Source organism: Lithobates pipiens, unplaced genomic scaffold, assembly GCF_037356315.1.
Source record: "Lithobates pipiens isolate NorthernLeopardFrog02 unplaced genomic scaffold, aLitPip1_a1.2 Scaffold_3, whole genome shotgun sequence".
Classification (NCBI taxonomy): Eukaryota; Metazoa; Chordata; class Amphibia; order Anura; family Ranidae; genus Lithobates; species Lithobates pipiens.
The window spans coordinates 117,727,212-117,743,865 of record NW_027507790.1 but is presented as its reverse complement, the minus strand read 5'-3'; the positions used below and the strand labels follow the sequence as shown (position 1 = coordinate 117,743,865).

The following is a 16,654-nucleotide window of genomic DNA, read 5'->3' as shown; positions in this document are numbered from 1 at the left end:
TTAGCCTGTGTAGAGGTAGGCCACCTAGAAGGCAGTTGCAGTAGTCAAGGCCGGAGATAACCAGGAAGTGAATGTTGTTTTGTGGTGATATTAGTTAGAAGGGTTGAATTCTGGAAATGTTACGGAGGTTAAGGTGTCAGGATTTAGCTAGTGCTTGGATGTGGGGCTCAAATGAGAGGTCAGAGTCTATAATTACATCTAGCACCCTGACGTGTGGAGGGACCAATAAATTTGCTATTGTTCTCAGTGGCAAAGTCATAAGGGGTTGGTCAGGGAGGAGGAAATATTACAAATTCAGTTTTAGACAGAGTTTGAGGGAATGGTGTGACATCCATACTATTTGGTCGCTCAGTAAATTTGTGATATGTTAGGAGATCGAGGGGGTGAGCTCGGGAGTGGAGGGATAGATCTGAATGTTTGTGTTTATCATCTCCATATAATCTTCATTTTGCCCTCTTTGTCTGTACATGGTGTTTGGACTATGTTAATGAAGTGGTGATCAACTCGGGGCCTCTAGACCCCTGTATGGTTTTCCCTCTACTGGGGATGAAGCTGTATTCATTTGAAACTTGACTGAGAGAACAGTATTTCTCACGTGTGCATTTGAAGAGAAAGGAATAAAACATGCCTATAGGGTTTTGAGAAGTCGAGTTGAACATCACTGGGCTACATCATCTCCACCTTTAAAATGTCAAGTATGAATTAGTCTCCAGTGTGGATTCATTTTCTCCCTTCTTGCAGCTGCTAGTGTATAATACACTTGCTCTATTTGCTGAATTGGGTAAAGGCATTAACTGTTTTACAGTATTCACCATTGGTTTATGTCTGCCCATAGAATAGCCAATTCAGGCTGGTTCCTAATGAATTGGCCAAAATTGAATTGGACAAAATTCAATCAGTAGCTGGCCCAATTAGCACCACGTTGCCAGACATCCTTTGACTGTCCAGCCAGACTGTCCACTGGAAGCAGGCCACTGTCTGAATACAGTAGCTGCAGCCAATAGTGCATCAATTCGTGCTGTTTAAAATGTTGCTCCATATTATCTTTCACTTAATAGTAATCTCTATTTCTCTCCCACACTCTCTCCCCCTCTCTCTTCTCTCGACCCCCTCTCTTCCTCTTCTCTCTCTCCCCCTCTCTCTTCTCTCGACCCCCTCTTTCCCTTCTCTTGCTCCCTTTCTTCCTCTTCGCTCTCGCTCCCTCTCTCTCCCCCAGCGCGCTCGCGCTCCCTCTCTCTCCCCCAGCGCGCTCGCGCTCCCTCTCTCTCCCCCAGCGCGCTCGCGCTCCCTCTCTCTCCCCCAGCGCGCTCGCGCTCCCTCTCTCTCCCCCAGCGCGCTCGCGCCCCCTCTCTCTCCCCCAGCGCGCTCGCGCCACCCCTTTTTCCCCAAGCGCGCTCGCGCCACCTCTCTCTCCCCCAGCGAGCTCGCGCCACCTCTCTCTCCCCCAGCGAGCTCGCGCCACCTCTCTCTCCCCCAGCGCGCTCGCGCCACCTCTCTCTCCCCCAGCGCGCTCGCGCCACCTCTCTCTCCCCCAGCGCGCTCGCGCCACCTCTCTCTCCCCCAGCGCGCTCGCGCCACCTCTCTCTCCCCCAGCGCGCTCGCGCCACCTCTCTCTCCCCCAGCGCGCTCGCGCCACCTCTCTCTCCCCCAGCGCGCTCGCGCCACCTCTCTCTCCCCCAGCGCGCTCGCGCCACCTCTCTCTCCCCCAGCGCGCTCGCGCCACCTCTCTCTCCCCCAGCGCGCTCGCGCCACCTCTCTCCCCCCCCAGCGCGCTCGCGCCACCTCTCTCTTCCCCAGCGCGCTCGCGCCACCTCTCTCTCCCCCAGCGCGCTCGCGCCACCTCTCTCTCCCCCAGCGCGCTCGCGCCACCTCTCTCTCCCCCAGCGCGCTCGCGCCACCTCTCTCTCCCCCAGCGCGCTCGCTCCCTCTCGCTCCCTCTCTCTCCCCCAGGGTCGCTCGCTCCCTCTCGCTCCCTCTCTCTCCCCCAGGGCGCTCGCTCCCTCTCGCTCCCTCTCTCTCCCCCAGGGTCGCTCGCTCCCTCTCTCTCCAGCGTTTGTCTATGTACAGTTTAGGCAGCTGTACTTTTAATTATGACAACTTTTCTTTTTTAGTGAGTTTTTTTAATTTTTTGTTTGTTTTTAGTTTCATTTCTAAGATCAGACGGGTCCATTTCTTGCTCATTTTGTCAATCTTTTGGAGTAATTATTCTGTGTTTAATCTGCAGTCATGGCTAATAACCAGTCTTATCCTTTGTATAAATACAGTTTGGTGACAATCTCCAATCTGTTTCTGAAATAATTTCTTGCATCCTTATGTGCTAGATTGAAATTCTTGCCAGTGGAGTTCATGGTTCACCAGACTCTTGTGAATTCATTTTATGTAGGTTTAATTATAAGGTCAAGAATGGAAGTTGTTTTGATTACTCTATGAAGAAGAAAGATTCCAGTGATTAATCAGCTGATCATTGTGAATCTCTGCAGCCTCAGCCCAAGTTGAGATAATCAGCGCGTTTGTCATGACCAGGAATGAGTTACATTGTTGTATGTGTCATTCTTTCTCGCTTATTCAGTAAGGAGTAATATGTCCATACAGTCATCAATAATGACCAATTAGAAACCGCCAATTTTACCTTTATGATATCAATATGGTGTTGCTTTGTAAAGTTATAAAATGTGTCTCAAATCGTGCAAAATTTCACTGCTGTCTATCTTCAAAATCAGACTTCTTTTTTTTTTTTATCTGGTCACATTGGGTACAGGGGATCATCTCGCTGCCACATAGCCACTTGTTGAAACTGGGGCCCCCAGCTAGCCAATCACCTAGTTAGCCTAGTCTGAGTTCATATATACACACGCCATCACGTGTGTCGGTCTTATTGTATGCCTGCCACTTTAGGCACTAAAAGTTCCCTTCTCAAAACGTCTTGTGTAGACTTGGGGAAAAAAAAAAAAGTGCAACTATTTAAGTCATTATGGCCAGATTGTTTCTATCTTCCACCTAGCTGTGCCCTGCTTCTGGGGGTAAAGTCAGAAAAGTCTTTAAGGTCTAACTCCAAGTTTATTGCCCCTTTACATTGTTCGGTTGGATCAAGCTGTATAAACTATTTTAACCGGTATGCTTGCTGGGTGCGATGTATTAACAATACGTATACATACAGTATATAGCTCTGTTTTGACAGCAGGGCCGAAACTTCCTGTCCCCCTCCCAAAACAAAATAGAGTTGGGTTGAACACTGCTCAACCATTCATGTTAAACTTTGAATTTTATAAATGAATACAAAACTTCATCTGATTAGTTAAGAGGTAGTTGGGTTACTTTACAATCTTCGCCTCAGCCAATCAAAGCTTTTTATTAATTTAGAGCAGGGGCCCCAAACCCTCTGGCCATGGACCGGTGCCGGTCCGCAGCCTGTTGATGACCGGGCCATGCAGCAGGAAGCAAGCACACGGTTGCCACTCACCACCTGCTGTACGGCCATGCCAGTGTGTCCTCTCCTGACAATTCCACCTGCCAGGCCGACAGTGTCATCCTATTAGCAGGGCAAGGGGCAGGAGGAGCACAGACTCTGCCCTCCCAAAAGTGGGAGTCTTAAACAGGGGAGGCAGAGATTATAATGGGGAGAAAGTAAAGTGGGATACAAAACTGCAGGGGCACTGTGATATATGAAGCTGTGATTGCTAGGGGCACTGTAATGTAAAGAGTAACGGAAGACATTGATATAATTCCCCCCCGACCCTGGGAAAATTGGCTGCTATGAAACCAGTCCCTGATGCCAAAAAGGTTGGAGACTGCTGATTTAGAGTACAAATCTTTCCATGAACAGCTCAACTTTTTGTTCTGGAAATGGGACAGAAAGTCTGTTCCACTGCCAGAACACAGCGCTGTATACTGTTTATAGCTGAGGCTACCTACAGATAATACATTGTGCCTTACAAGTGCACCAGTTTTTTATATTTTGTTTTGTGCTATAGCTAGTCAGTCACTTAAGACTTGGTTACTTGATCTAGTGAAAGGAATGGCCTTTACGGCTGCTGGATATTGGATGTGTGCTTACATTAAACCGATAGTGCTAAAAATGTTTGGTGAAAAAAAGGTTAGCATTCACACAGATGTTCCAAATAATGCCTGTAATGTGTCTAACATGGTTATTTCCTATATGTTTGCGCTTTTTATTGGCCACAATGATGGAAATATTTCAGGTGAATACTGCATTATGGCTGCTAGATGGAGCTGACGATCATAGGAAATATTATGGGAATTTTTTGGGACGTCTGAATGTTTTGACATTCGATGTGCCTATTTTTATAAATGGACCCCCATGTACAGCCCCCCCACATCATCATTTTTATTTATTTTTTATGTTATGTGATTTTTCTTGTACTACAGGTATCTTTAGTTTTGTAAGGTTCATTTCCTCCTCATGTGTATTGCCAGCTAGAGCTTTTAGTCTGGATTTAACATACAGTGTGGGTTCAGCATATATTTAAAATAAGCCTAGTGCTTTCTGGGTAGCATAACTTTAGTAGTAGTAGTTGCCAGTAGTGTTTTTTTTTTTTTTTCTTGCACATTCTTTTGCATTCATTTTATCTATATTTCCCTTTGCAGGAGAGATGCGCTCAGAGGGCACAGTGGCAGATATTCTCGATAAAGGCTCTGGCGCTGTTCTTTTGTTGGATGGTAAGCATGATGCCTGTTTTCTGCTAGTAATGGAAATGGTTAATGACACCTCCGCTGTACTCGGAAAGCAAATTGCACTTTTCACTTATTGGAGACTTGTTAGTTTTAGTAGAGTACAGTTCCCCATACAGTTTGCTTTCACGTTGCCTCCCTAATACAAAACTCTGTCAAAAGCATTTCACACCAAAGCAATTTGCAGCTAGAATAACTAGAGGAGTAGAAACTATTCACATTTCTGATCGAAGTGAAGGTCGTTTCAGGCGGAAAAGAGAGCAGTGCCGAGAATTTCTAATCAAGCAGAGAGGCAGTGGGAGAGGAGGCTGCACATTATCTTTATGTAATGTGTACATCAGACATCTTTATTGTGTCGTGTCTGATACATTCTTAAAATGACAGGATGCAACCGTGAATTCTCAGTCATCTTAAATGATCCAGTGCATGTTCAAAGTTACATGACTTAATCACATCATTTCTGAGGCTTTGAATGTAGTTTTTCTGTCACTATGGTTCTGCTTGGTATTTTTGAGCTGCAGTCTGGACCCCAGCCAGAAAGTGACGTACACAGATGAAATGCATATATGAGAGCAGAGCTGTCTGCCTAAGGATTTGGTTTTCTGTCTATTCCTGAGATGTATACAGCTTTGCAGCACAGCCTTGACTGGTAGGGCAGGATATAATATGGTTCCCTGATGCAGTTAAGTAGCACCTATAAGTGTTCTCACTAATCCAGCCTGTAATTGGACCATGAAAGGAGAAGTTGACCGATGATCATATATATATCTGTCACTTTGCTCTTTCCTCCCATCGGCATGTTTCTTGAAACGCAGAACAGATGACTGTCTCCTTGTGCTGCTTATCGACTATTGTCCTTGCTGTGTTACAAAAAAAGGTTTACCTTTTTTATAGAAAAAAAAAATAGTAAATGAATGTTTTAATTTTTTCAGGTAATTGTCAGATCGCGGTGCAATGCCAGGCTCCTGCGGACTATCAGTACAGCTATCTGCCCGTACTTCCAATACGGTCACGCAGTTACTAAATTGCCGGGAGAACAATGAATTACTAGAGCGCTTACCAACACCCTGGTAGTTCATTGAGAACTACAAGCTCCCCTAATGGTAGTTGTAGTTCATTCACAGAGCTTTGTGAATGAAGGAAATTGCCCTGTGGACAGTGCCCTGCAGTGCCTTGCTGTTTTTTAATTGAGACAGTAGGGACGGGTCAATGTGACGGCAGGTGATTTAGTCACAAGTTACATGTTGCACCCTAAATTTGGGTGTAACACATAGCCTATTACTAAAGGTGAACTTATTCTTTAACATGAAAGGGCTGCATTGTTTTTTTTTTTTGTTAATATTTGCCCAGAGTTTAGCTTTTAACCTTTCACTTCTACTGACATATATTGGCAGCAGCACTGACTTGTGAGCAGGCTTTCGGCTGCTATAGCAGCTGAGAGTCTGTTTATTTCATCTTTGCAGCCTGTCAGCTTTCTATTAGTAGTAGTTTGGGCAACTGTAAAGCCACATGATCACTTATACAGGCTTTCGAGTGCTGCCCTCCCCCACCCACTGTGTCCCAGGCTTACGTGCCCCTCCTGGGAGGGTCCAGGAACAGCAGGACCATAGGCATGCGCACAGTGTGTGCCTGGGCATACCCTAACCACCTTGTGCGGTACCGATTTTCCCCTGCTCTCTGGTGCATCCTGTCTCCCCCCTTGCAGTGCTGCCAGCTTCCCTTCTCTGGCTGCTGTCGGGATGTTTCAGGATGGAGAGAGGGGGAAGGAGCCTATAAATATTTCATTTATTATCCACTTCCTTTTCTGAGTAAACAGTGAGTGATCTGTACTGATCGCCCCTGTGTTCATTCATAACTGAAGCATAGTAAACTGTACTATGCTTCAGTTTGTGAATGAACAGGAAGCCACTCAGCATAGCACTTCCCATTCATTCACTGTCCAGTGCAGTTGAGGCTGCAGAAAAGGACTGGAGAATCTTTGTCCACAGTTCCTTTTTCTGTTGTGACATCAGAGGTCTGTTTAGACTCTTGATATTTTACCAAAGCCTCCCCAACAGGGCTGCTAACAAAAATTGTAAAAAAAAAAAAATATATATATATATTGTAAAATAAAAATAAAAAAAATGATTGATGCCATCCACTGCCCAACTGACTCCAATCTCTGCTCTACTGACACTTGTTTACTGCTCTGCTCATATATATGCATGTGTGTTTGTGCTCTGGAGTGCACACCCTAATGCAATAGGCTGTGCCCACCAATGAGCAGAACAGAACCTTTGTACATACTCTATTTTGTCTGTGTCATACCTTTACTAATGTCGTATCTCCAATTATAAAGCCAATTGTACCCAATTACGTGTTCCCTTATTTTCCAGTAAATACCTACTGTGGGAAGGATCTCATTTGCTATAACCAGTTTTCTGTGTTTGTGGTTGGAGCTGGTGGATTTGGTGGAAAGCGCTCATCTCCCAAGGCGAAGGTATATAGCATTATAAATGCACTTTATTTGGTCATCCTGGAAATAATTAAAACCAATGTCCTTTTTCAGCACTTGTGACACGTACAGTATAAATTAATGTCACTTGGGCTTAGAGAAAGAGTAGAGGCAATGTAATTAAAAAGTGTACTGAACTGTGTCATTATAACTAGAATCCACTATTATTGCCTTCATTAGGTGTGAAAATGTAGCTTACATTTATAGATCAATCTAGATGGCTGTTCTATAGCGGCCTATAGTGAGCAGCATGCTTCTGGGACAGAGTTGGAAGAGTAAAAATAGAAGATCCTTGTACAAGTACATAGTAGATTACATTCAGCTGAAATACAGTGACGTCACATAAGGATCAAAGAAAGGTGTTTTATTTTTGTGTTTTTTTTATGTAAATTGCTGCATGCAGCAAAATATGTGCAAATGTTTAGCAAATGCAGTTAAATTTGGGTTAAAAAAAAAAGCTAAATACAATGATATTAAAAGAAAGCATGGCAACGTGCAAATGATGAAAATGTTTACATATAAAGCATATCCCTCGACTCTGTGTAATAACATAAAAAGCAAGCAGTCCCACTCTTCAGATCATGGGAAGTTAAGTTAATTCTGTTCAGTCACAGTAATGATATTTCATTTTATCTGAACTGGTGACATTCATAATTAAATAAATTCACAATCTTTGGGCTTTAACCTGTTATATAAATCTTAATCATATGCTAACCCCTCACTTGCTACTTGCTAAGGACCAGTTCACACCACATTTCCCACACCGCAAATGAACATTCTGCCCTCTTTAGATGCGTGCGAGTGCCAATAATTGTTAATGGCAAACTCGTGCATCAAGCAAATGCGGGAGAATTTCCGGCAACCAAACTCGCACAAGGCAATTTAAAAAATTGTGCCACCTTTTTGTTTTTGTTTTTCACATTCCTGCATGTATGGCAGCCTAAAGAAATGCATGATTTGGTAAAAACACCCCGTGCGTGAATGCACCAAACACCGCACATGTACCAGTGTGAACCAGCCCTTAAACTGAAATGGTCCATTTCTTAAAATCTCAGATGATACCCTTTTTTTGAGGAGGGCAATGATGACATGAATTTCCCACATTGCAGATATGTTGTAAACTGTTAAAGACTGTTTAATAAATGTTTATATTGAGTGTACTGCGTGCAAATACATAGTGCTTTTCCCAAAAGTGACTCGTACGTTCTTCTTGCTATCCCATCCAACATTACAAAGGCTGTATAAGCACTCTGTCGCTTGCTTTCTCCCCATTAGATGCATTGTTTTCTCGGATGATATAACTGTATCCAGTCGGACTGTTTTAGAACTGACTTTACTTTCAAAAGTCTGATTTCCAGGCTGTGCTTTCACAGCTGCTATCTAGGGATTACTATAGAGATTGGACAATAGAGAGGGAGCAATAAGGAGCTTACATCAGCCTCTGTTAACAGGTACTGTTGGAAGCAAGAAGAATGGCATGGTTTACTTATGGCACATTCACACTTTCCTGTTTTTGTCAGTTGTGTTTTGCCATTGAAATCAATGGAACTGCATCACAACTAATGTTGACGTGGATTGTAATGCAGTGTGTGCTTTTTGGCTCGTTGTGATGTGTATTCTAAAGTGAATTGCATCGCAAGTTTTGATGCATTTCCCATTATTTGCAAAACAGACAAATGTGGGTAAATAAACTTCTAGAGTCAGGTACCAACTGTTGACACTTCTGATAACTCTTGGTGGTATCACACTTCCTGTCACTTGGTGAAACTACTCAGCTGGAACAGACAGTGTTTTTAAAGAACTAGGTCATCCTGAAATATTAACCTCCATTGATTGCTCTGGTGTCGCACCAACTTGCCACTTTGCCTTTGCACTCACCCACTACTCAGTCCCTCCATTCAGTGCTGAGAGTGCTCTCTTGAAATATGGTCTATTGTTGGAAGACTCCCCTCTTATTTACTATCCTTGGTAATTCAGCATCCCCATCTGTCAGGGAAATGCAAAGCTTCTCCCTAACAGCATATCATTTCTTTGCGCTTAAAAGCACAAAAACAGCTCTCTCATATAATGCCAGGAAAGCACACTTCATGTCTCCAAGTAAGAAACAGATGCTGGTATCACCTCAAGCTTAGCAGAATCCTCCAGAGAATAGCCAGGCTCCTTTTGTTTATACTATAAACATGAATAACAAAGGAAGGTGGCTTCAGAATCAGCCAGACACTTGTATTCTTTCAAAAGAACCAATCACACACATGTATATATTCAAATATAAATACAGTAGTGATGTGTGCAGCCATGCACAAGTGAATTGTGAGACACAAAGGACTCACAATTTGAACATTACTTACATGGCTCTGAACACGATCGTGTGCACGTTCATACTGCTACCAATTACGCAATCCATACCCTATCATGGCTCAATGGGCCATAATTTTGTATGGTTATGCTATGGTTTCCATGTACGCAGATCTGCTTACTTAGGAGTTTAGTTGCGGTCACCATGGAGTGGCCATTCCCTTGGTGAGGCGTAGACAAACATCCTTAAAAGAGCGAACAGATCTGCCGTGTCCACGGGAAGGTTTCCACAGCCAATGGTCTTCCACCAACGTCTGTATGTGCGAATACGCTCAAATGAGCATATTACAGTAAAACTGACACTGGGGGACATCTGACAACATACATTAATAAATATTTCCACAAACACCATCACGTTCCTCTGAGGGTCCTTTCCGCACAATACTCAAGGAAGACATTGGCTTTCTCTGGCCATCCTCCCCTAGGCCACGAGACCCTTCAAACTATCTGGAAAGCCCTCAAATCAAGGCAATTTCTAGCTTCTCTATGGCCTCTGCAGCCTTTTCAGACACCTCTCACCCAACATGAAACAAGCCCAGTCAGATATACCTTTATATCACCTGTTCCCTGCTGTCCCAACTTTAGGAAAATCACATGGTCCCTTCCTCTTTCCCCTCCTCAATTCTCCAAGATACTAAATTTTTCTTAATAATTCCCTATAAGCTCTAGGTTTCAGGAAAACAATTCTAAAATCATATAAAGGTGGTACAAAGCCTCCTGTATCTTGCATAAATTCAACCTCTATTTCCATGATATCTGCTTGCATTCTCAATTGGATACTGGCTTACTTCTCCACGTGTTTTGGTCTTGTTCGAAACTGACCATTTCCTGAATCAATGTAGGAGAGATTTCAGAAATTCACCGATAACTCTCCCTGATGACCCATCTGCCTTTCCATTTGATCACTCCTCAATTCCCACAAAAACTTATGTGAAATCTATCCTTCATCACCTTCTGAATGCTGTTAAATCTTCCATGCTCCTAAAATGGTATCACTGTGGCTATGCAAAGTCAATGAAATTTGTCACATGGAGTGCATTGTCCTCTTTTTCAAAATAAAAAAAAGACTCTTTCAAAAATAACTAGTTCTACTGGCTAGACTTCACATTTTCGGAGAAAGATAAGGCTCTCTTGTTTGAGGACCTTTGACTCTGCACCCCATCTGATAACCACCCAAGGTGTTCCCTCCATCCCACTGCCTTCTCCTCAGCCCTTTTCATCTTACCTTCTCTCTTCAGTTCTGTTCCCCATCAAGACATTTTGACAGGTTATTTGTCATTTTCTAATGTTATGTTTTTTTCTGATGGTATTCGTCCTCTCACCAGTCTGTTAGCTTTGTACATCCTTGGTCTACACGTCTTTTAACCACTTGTGGACCGCCTAACAGGGATGTACGTCCTTTTTTTGAAGAGGATATCTCGGTAACGGCAGCAGCTGCTGCCACAACCGAGATATCCATCTCTTCAGGCGGCGGTCGGCTGTACGATAACGGTGGTCTCCGCGGCGGATTCACCGCGAGATCACCGCTATCGGCGGAGGGAGAGGTGCCACCCCCCCTTTTCCCGCTGCCCTCCCGCACCTTCCGCCGCTTACCGGAGCCGTTGGTAGCGGCGGAGGCGATCGGGTCCTCTTCCTAGCTGGGCATAGAGACAAGTGAGGCTAAGATGGCCCCCACTCGTCTCTATACCATAGGAGGGCGGAAGCGACGTCAAAACGTCACTTCCGCCCATACCTCTTAAAGGTATATTTTTTTTTAAATGTCAGATTTTCTTTTTTTTTTTTTTTTTTTTTTTTTTTTTGCATTTTAGCCCAAATATGAGAACTGATGACTTTTTGACCCCAGATCTCATATTTAAGAGGACCTGTCATGCTTTTTTCTATTACAAGGGATGTTTACATTCCTTGTAATAGGAATAAAAGTGATCCATTTTTTTTTTTTTTTTAAAACAGTGTAAAAATAAATAAAATCAATAAAAATAAATAAGAATTTTTTTTTTTTTTTTTTTTAAAAACACCCCGTCACGACGAGCTTGCGCACAGAAGCGGGCGCATACGTGAGTAGCGCCCGCATATGAAAACGGTTGTCAAACCACACATGTGAGGTATCGGCACGATCGGTAGAGCGAGAGCAATAATTCTAGCCCTAGACCTCCTCTGTAACGCAAAAAATGCAACCTGTAGAATTTTTTAAATGTCGCTTATGGAGATTTTTGAGGCTAAAAGTTTGACGCCATTCCACGAGCGGGCGCAATTTTGAAGCGTGACATGTTGGGTATCAATTTACTTGGCATACCATTATCTTTCACAATATAAAAAAAAATTGGGCTAATTTTACTGTTGTCTTATTTTTTTATTCAAAAAAGTGAATTTTTTCAAAAAAAAGTGCGCTTGTAAGACCGCTGCGCAAATACGGTGTAAAAAAAAGTATTTCAATGACCGCCATTTTATTCTCTAGGGTGTTAGAAAAAAAACAATATAAAATGTTTGGGAGTTCTAAGTAATTGTCTAGCAAAAAAAACAGTTTTAAACATGAAAACACCAAGTCTGAAAAAGAGGCCTGGTCCTTAAGTGGTTAATGACAATGTGTAATACCATTTTTTATGCTTTGTATACCCTTTTCTACTGAAAAACAAGAATACAAAAAGCAGACCCTTTTAAGTTTTACATTCTGCACTATTCATATTAGGTATCTCGTTGAATATAAATTCACTATACAGAGCTGGAACAGGAATCTGATTCCAGGTGATTATATCTGCAGATTAAAGGCTAGGCAGTAACTTAAAACAAATATTTCTGACAGCAATGCATCACGCTGATATTAAATCCTTTCAGAGGAAATAAGCTGGAAATTAAAAGCATTACAGCCCTATCTAATTAATTGTGACTATGCCCAAAATGTACATCTTGAAAGCTTGAACAGCGATGAATGAAGTAAATTATGTGTGAACACTAGAGAGCCGTGCTACTGTTCATTAAAAAACAATGCAACATGTGCTTTTGTTCCAAAATTCTCAACCTTTTTTTTTTTTTTTAATAGCCAACACTGTTCTATTAATATAGCGCTCTATGTGTAGTAAACTACTTTGCAGAGTACAAATAGGCTCCTTTTCATTAATACATGGCTTGCTGGCGAATGGTAGCACCGCAAGGCCAAACTTCTGTTAATGGATCAGCATGCATAATTTTTTGTATTCACTTTTTTTGTACGACAAAGCTTCATAATCAGGTACAGAAAGTTTTTCAGGCTTATACAGAAGTAGAGTGCGCAAAGATATAAAATGTTTACATACATAGCAAACAGCGGTCATCTGAGAGTGGCAGAGCTGCATCTGCAGCTGACCTTTAGTAAAACCGGTGTTCTGCTCTTATGCAGCCAGACTCCTGAGACCCTTGTTGTCATGCTCCTTTACATTTTCTCAATAGGGTAAAATCTGTGTTGCACTATTGTGATACCCTCGTAGTTTAGAATAGGCTGCTAGGCAAATTTTGTTTAGCTCCTCCCTAAGTAGTGGAGCAGGGGTTGATTGCTTAGGGCTGCTCAGTGTTTCACAGGCTGCTGTTCTGCTACTACCCCTGTCTTCTAGAGGCATAGTGGGAGGGGGAACAGAAAAGGCAGGCAGAATATTTTATGGAACACTAGCCAACACCTGTGCCCATAAGTAGTCGGGGGCCTGAATAGCAGGATGCAGTGTTCCTGGGTCAATTTCTGCAGGAGTCATCCCCTGTGCAGGAGTCTGGGAGGAAGCCAGCCAGTAGACATCTAGGTCCCAGCTATGCTTAGCTGGGAGGCCTATTTGCAGGACCTAATCCAAGGATCTAGTTGGGTCTATAGGAAGCACACAGGAGAGACCTGGGAGGAAGTTGTGGGTAACAGCCCAAGCTGTCTAGAGGCTGTGTGAGTCTACATCTCCCTCATTGGGAAGAGCCTGTTAGATATCGGCATGAGGCAGCCAATCATCATGTGGCTAAGTGAGCACAAGTCCCCAGTGCTGCAAAGTGACAGTATATAGCTTTAAACTCTGGAAGTTGTACAGGTCGCAATCACCCTAGAGATCCAGTGGGTCATTTATTTTGTTCAAGCGTAGCAAGAAGTGCGCACATATTCAGTTTGTATTACCCATTTTGTTCCCTTATGATTCAGATTGCATAGGATCTGACATTCTCATTGTGCCTATTGTTGGAAGTAAAAATGTTTCTTGACATAGTACTGTAGAAATATGCATATACCTAAATAATGCTAAATAAAGAATGGTCTTTTATTGCCCGATAGCAGCCTATCCTGGAACTGGTTTTAGTGCGTTTGTATTTTGAGTCCATACTTTGATAAATACTATGAAATGTATTCCCTTTTGCATTCTTGTAGATAAATATTCATGTTCCTTCATAGCATCAAGAAATTATTTGCTTTTTCTCATGAAGACTTATTTAGAGTTCTTACTATAAAGCCTGCACATAATAAAAGGAGGGAAGAGACCGTTTATGTGTTACTGCAGTGTGTTTATTGCACTTTGCTCCCAATCAGACCCATTTGAATTACTTTGGAAAAATGTTGCAAAGAGACTAAATCTAAACCGGTTTCTTATTAAGCAAGAAATCTGATTAGTGGTGGGCAATCTTTTTGTTTTGCTTATAGCAGTGCTGCATTTTGGCCTATGCTGACAAGGCCCAGGGCGGCACTGAAAAAAAGCACGCTCGCCATCCACGCACACAGGGCCATCATTAGGGCAGTACAGCTGAAGAGGGCAGTTGCGCGTGACACCAGGAAGCCATTTTAGTGGATGCCGGCGAGCCCCCTCCCCCCCTGGTAAAGCGGTGACCACGCTGCTGCTCCATTTGTCAGAGAACTCGCAACGGTGCTGTGACAGGGAGAGGGGGGCTGTCTGTATCCGCCCCACCAGAGGGGGAGTCACGCTGTACCCGCACCACCAGAGACAACTCGGAGTGAGCGAACTGCTGCGGTTTCGCTGGGTCTGGTAAGGGGGTCTGTTGGCCATTATCCATTGCTGTTCCCAGGGACTGAGCTATTAAGTACCTAACCTGCTATCCTCTAGGCCTTATTGAGTGCCACAATGAGCTCCAACGCTGGGCCTCTGGCCCAAAAATAGGGGAGTAACACCATTTTTACTGCACCAGGTGACACCAGCCTAGTGAGGCCACTGTCCTCGAGCCCAGTGCCACAACAAGTTCCAGCACTGAGATCCGGTAACTGGCCAGACAGGGGTGTGCTAGCGTGGGCACCTGGGACATCTGACGCCCGGGGTCTCACAATCGGGGATCGGCTTTCCGTAGCAGCCGAACATCTCTCCCCACTAACAGCCACACACACTCCTCAGCTCCAATGTTCTAGTGTACAGGAGGAGGAGCACAGAGGAGTGACATGACTTCAGTGCAAGAGCTGTGCTGCTGATCTGAGGTCTGTGTATAAGGGAAAGAGTGGGACAAATAACAGATGCATGTAAGGGGATATGTGCTGGGTGTTTTGGGAGAGGAGAGGATATGTGCAAAGTACCCCTCAGCACATTTCCCCTTACCTCCTCTCCCCCGAAATGAAGATGCCGCAGCGCCCCTCTGTCCTCTTCCCGCGGCGCCCCTCTGTCCTCTTCCCGCGGCGCCCCTCTGTCCTCTTCCCGCGGCGCCCCTCTGTCCTCTTCCCGCGGCGCCCCTCTGTCCTCTTCCCGCGGCGCCCCTCTGTCCTCCTCCCATGAAGATGGCAGGTCTTAAAAAGGAAAGGGTGTGGCCTTGACAGGAAGAGGTGGGTCGTATTTAAATGAGGGGGTGCGCGAGTTTAGTCAGGCCTAGGGCAACACAAAACCTAAATACACCACTGGCTTATAGTGACATGACACAATATCTTTTCTAAAAATAATCTATACACATGCACTACTTAATGGCCCTGTAATCTGTTTTGATGTTAATTTTTTTTATTAAATAGTTTCTTACTGTGTTTTTTTGTCTTCCTGTAATATCTTTTATTAGCTCCTGAACCTCTCCTTTTCCCCTTCACTTAAATTTTGTTTGAAATGAGTGGTGCACTTTTGTTGCAGCCATGTGCACTGCCCTATGCAGACTACAAATCCCTTAGATCCATATTTCTTCATCTCAGGAGTGCAGTGCACCATGGAAAAATGCTCCCATATGCATTCATCTGTTTATTTATCAGTTTGCCTGCAGTTCAGCTTTAAAGGAGATTCTTCACTTAAAAAAATAAAAATAAACGCACATTTTTTTCGCAGGTTAAAAATGTGCATTTCATATTTTCTCTTTTTTGAAACCTGTAAAGCATTGCACCAGCGTTCAGCAGATCGCTAGTGCTATGCAGGTCTCCTACAGACCTGTTAGTGTATATGTGTAGTTGTACATCTCATGCAGCCAAGCAGATGCACTGACAGGAAGAATCAATGAACTTCCTTTTGAGAGCTACAAGCCGACTGTCGCAAATAATGACGGGGCTTGTAGTTCATTCACACACAGAGCTGTGTGAATGATATGGCACAACAGCACTGATTTCAAAAATGACCACTAGTACTGGAAACTTCTCCCTGTAGTGCTGTCACAGGGAGGGATGGATCGGGCAGCAGTTGCAGCATTGGGAACATGTTACACGTTCCACCCTAAAAACGGGTGGAACATGTTCCCAAAGGTAAACTTCTTCTTTAAATAGAAATTTGTGCATTAACGTGTCCATCAGATAGTGAAGTAAAAACTGCTTATTAACCCATATCCACCCACAGTCCGTATGTTGACATTCCCCAGCACAATGTATTAAATGCCTCCATGAATTAATAAATATCCTGCCTTTGAGAGCCACCAGCCAGTATTTTACATGGCTGTTGTTTCAGAATTCAGGTTGCTGTTGAGCTCCAGCTCCCATTGACAGTCAGGATCCTTGTTATAGGCTTCAAGTAAACTGAAGAGGAAGCTCCTCACAGGAAATGGACAGCATTAAATTCTGACAGAGGTTAGAGACCTTTACCCACCCTATGCACGCCTAAAGAAAAATTAGTTTGATTATAACTTCTCAGCCGTTGAAAAGATTCAATAGGATTTTTTGTATTTTATGTTCATCACACATCTATTTGATAAATTGGTTCTCTGCCCTCACTTAAAGTTCTGATG

The 16,654-nt window shown here is 43.6% G+C and overlaps 1 protein-coding gene across 2 annotated transcripts in view; it reads left to right on the top strand.

Annotated features, from left to right (window-relative positions):
* HSD17B4 (hydroxysteroid 17-beta dehydrogenase 4) overlaps positions 1 to 16,654 on the top strand; it is a 429,215-nt gene that overhangs the window by 262,349 nt on the left and 150,212 nt on the right. For both annotated transcript variants that reach the window (XM_077462215.1, XM_077462216.1), the window contains exons 15-16: positions 4,606 to 4,677; positions 7,065 to 7,168. In XM_077462215.1, the coding sequence (XP_077318341.1) occupies positions 4,606 to 4,677; positions 7,065 to 7,168 (176 nt within the window). The remainder of the gene's footprint in view (positions 1 to 4,605; positions 4,678 to 7,064; positions 7,169 to 16,654) is intronic.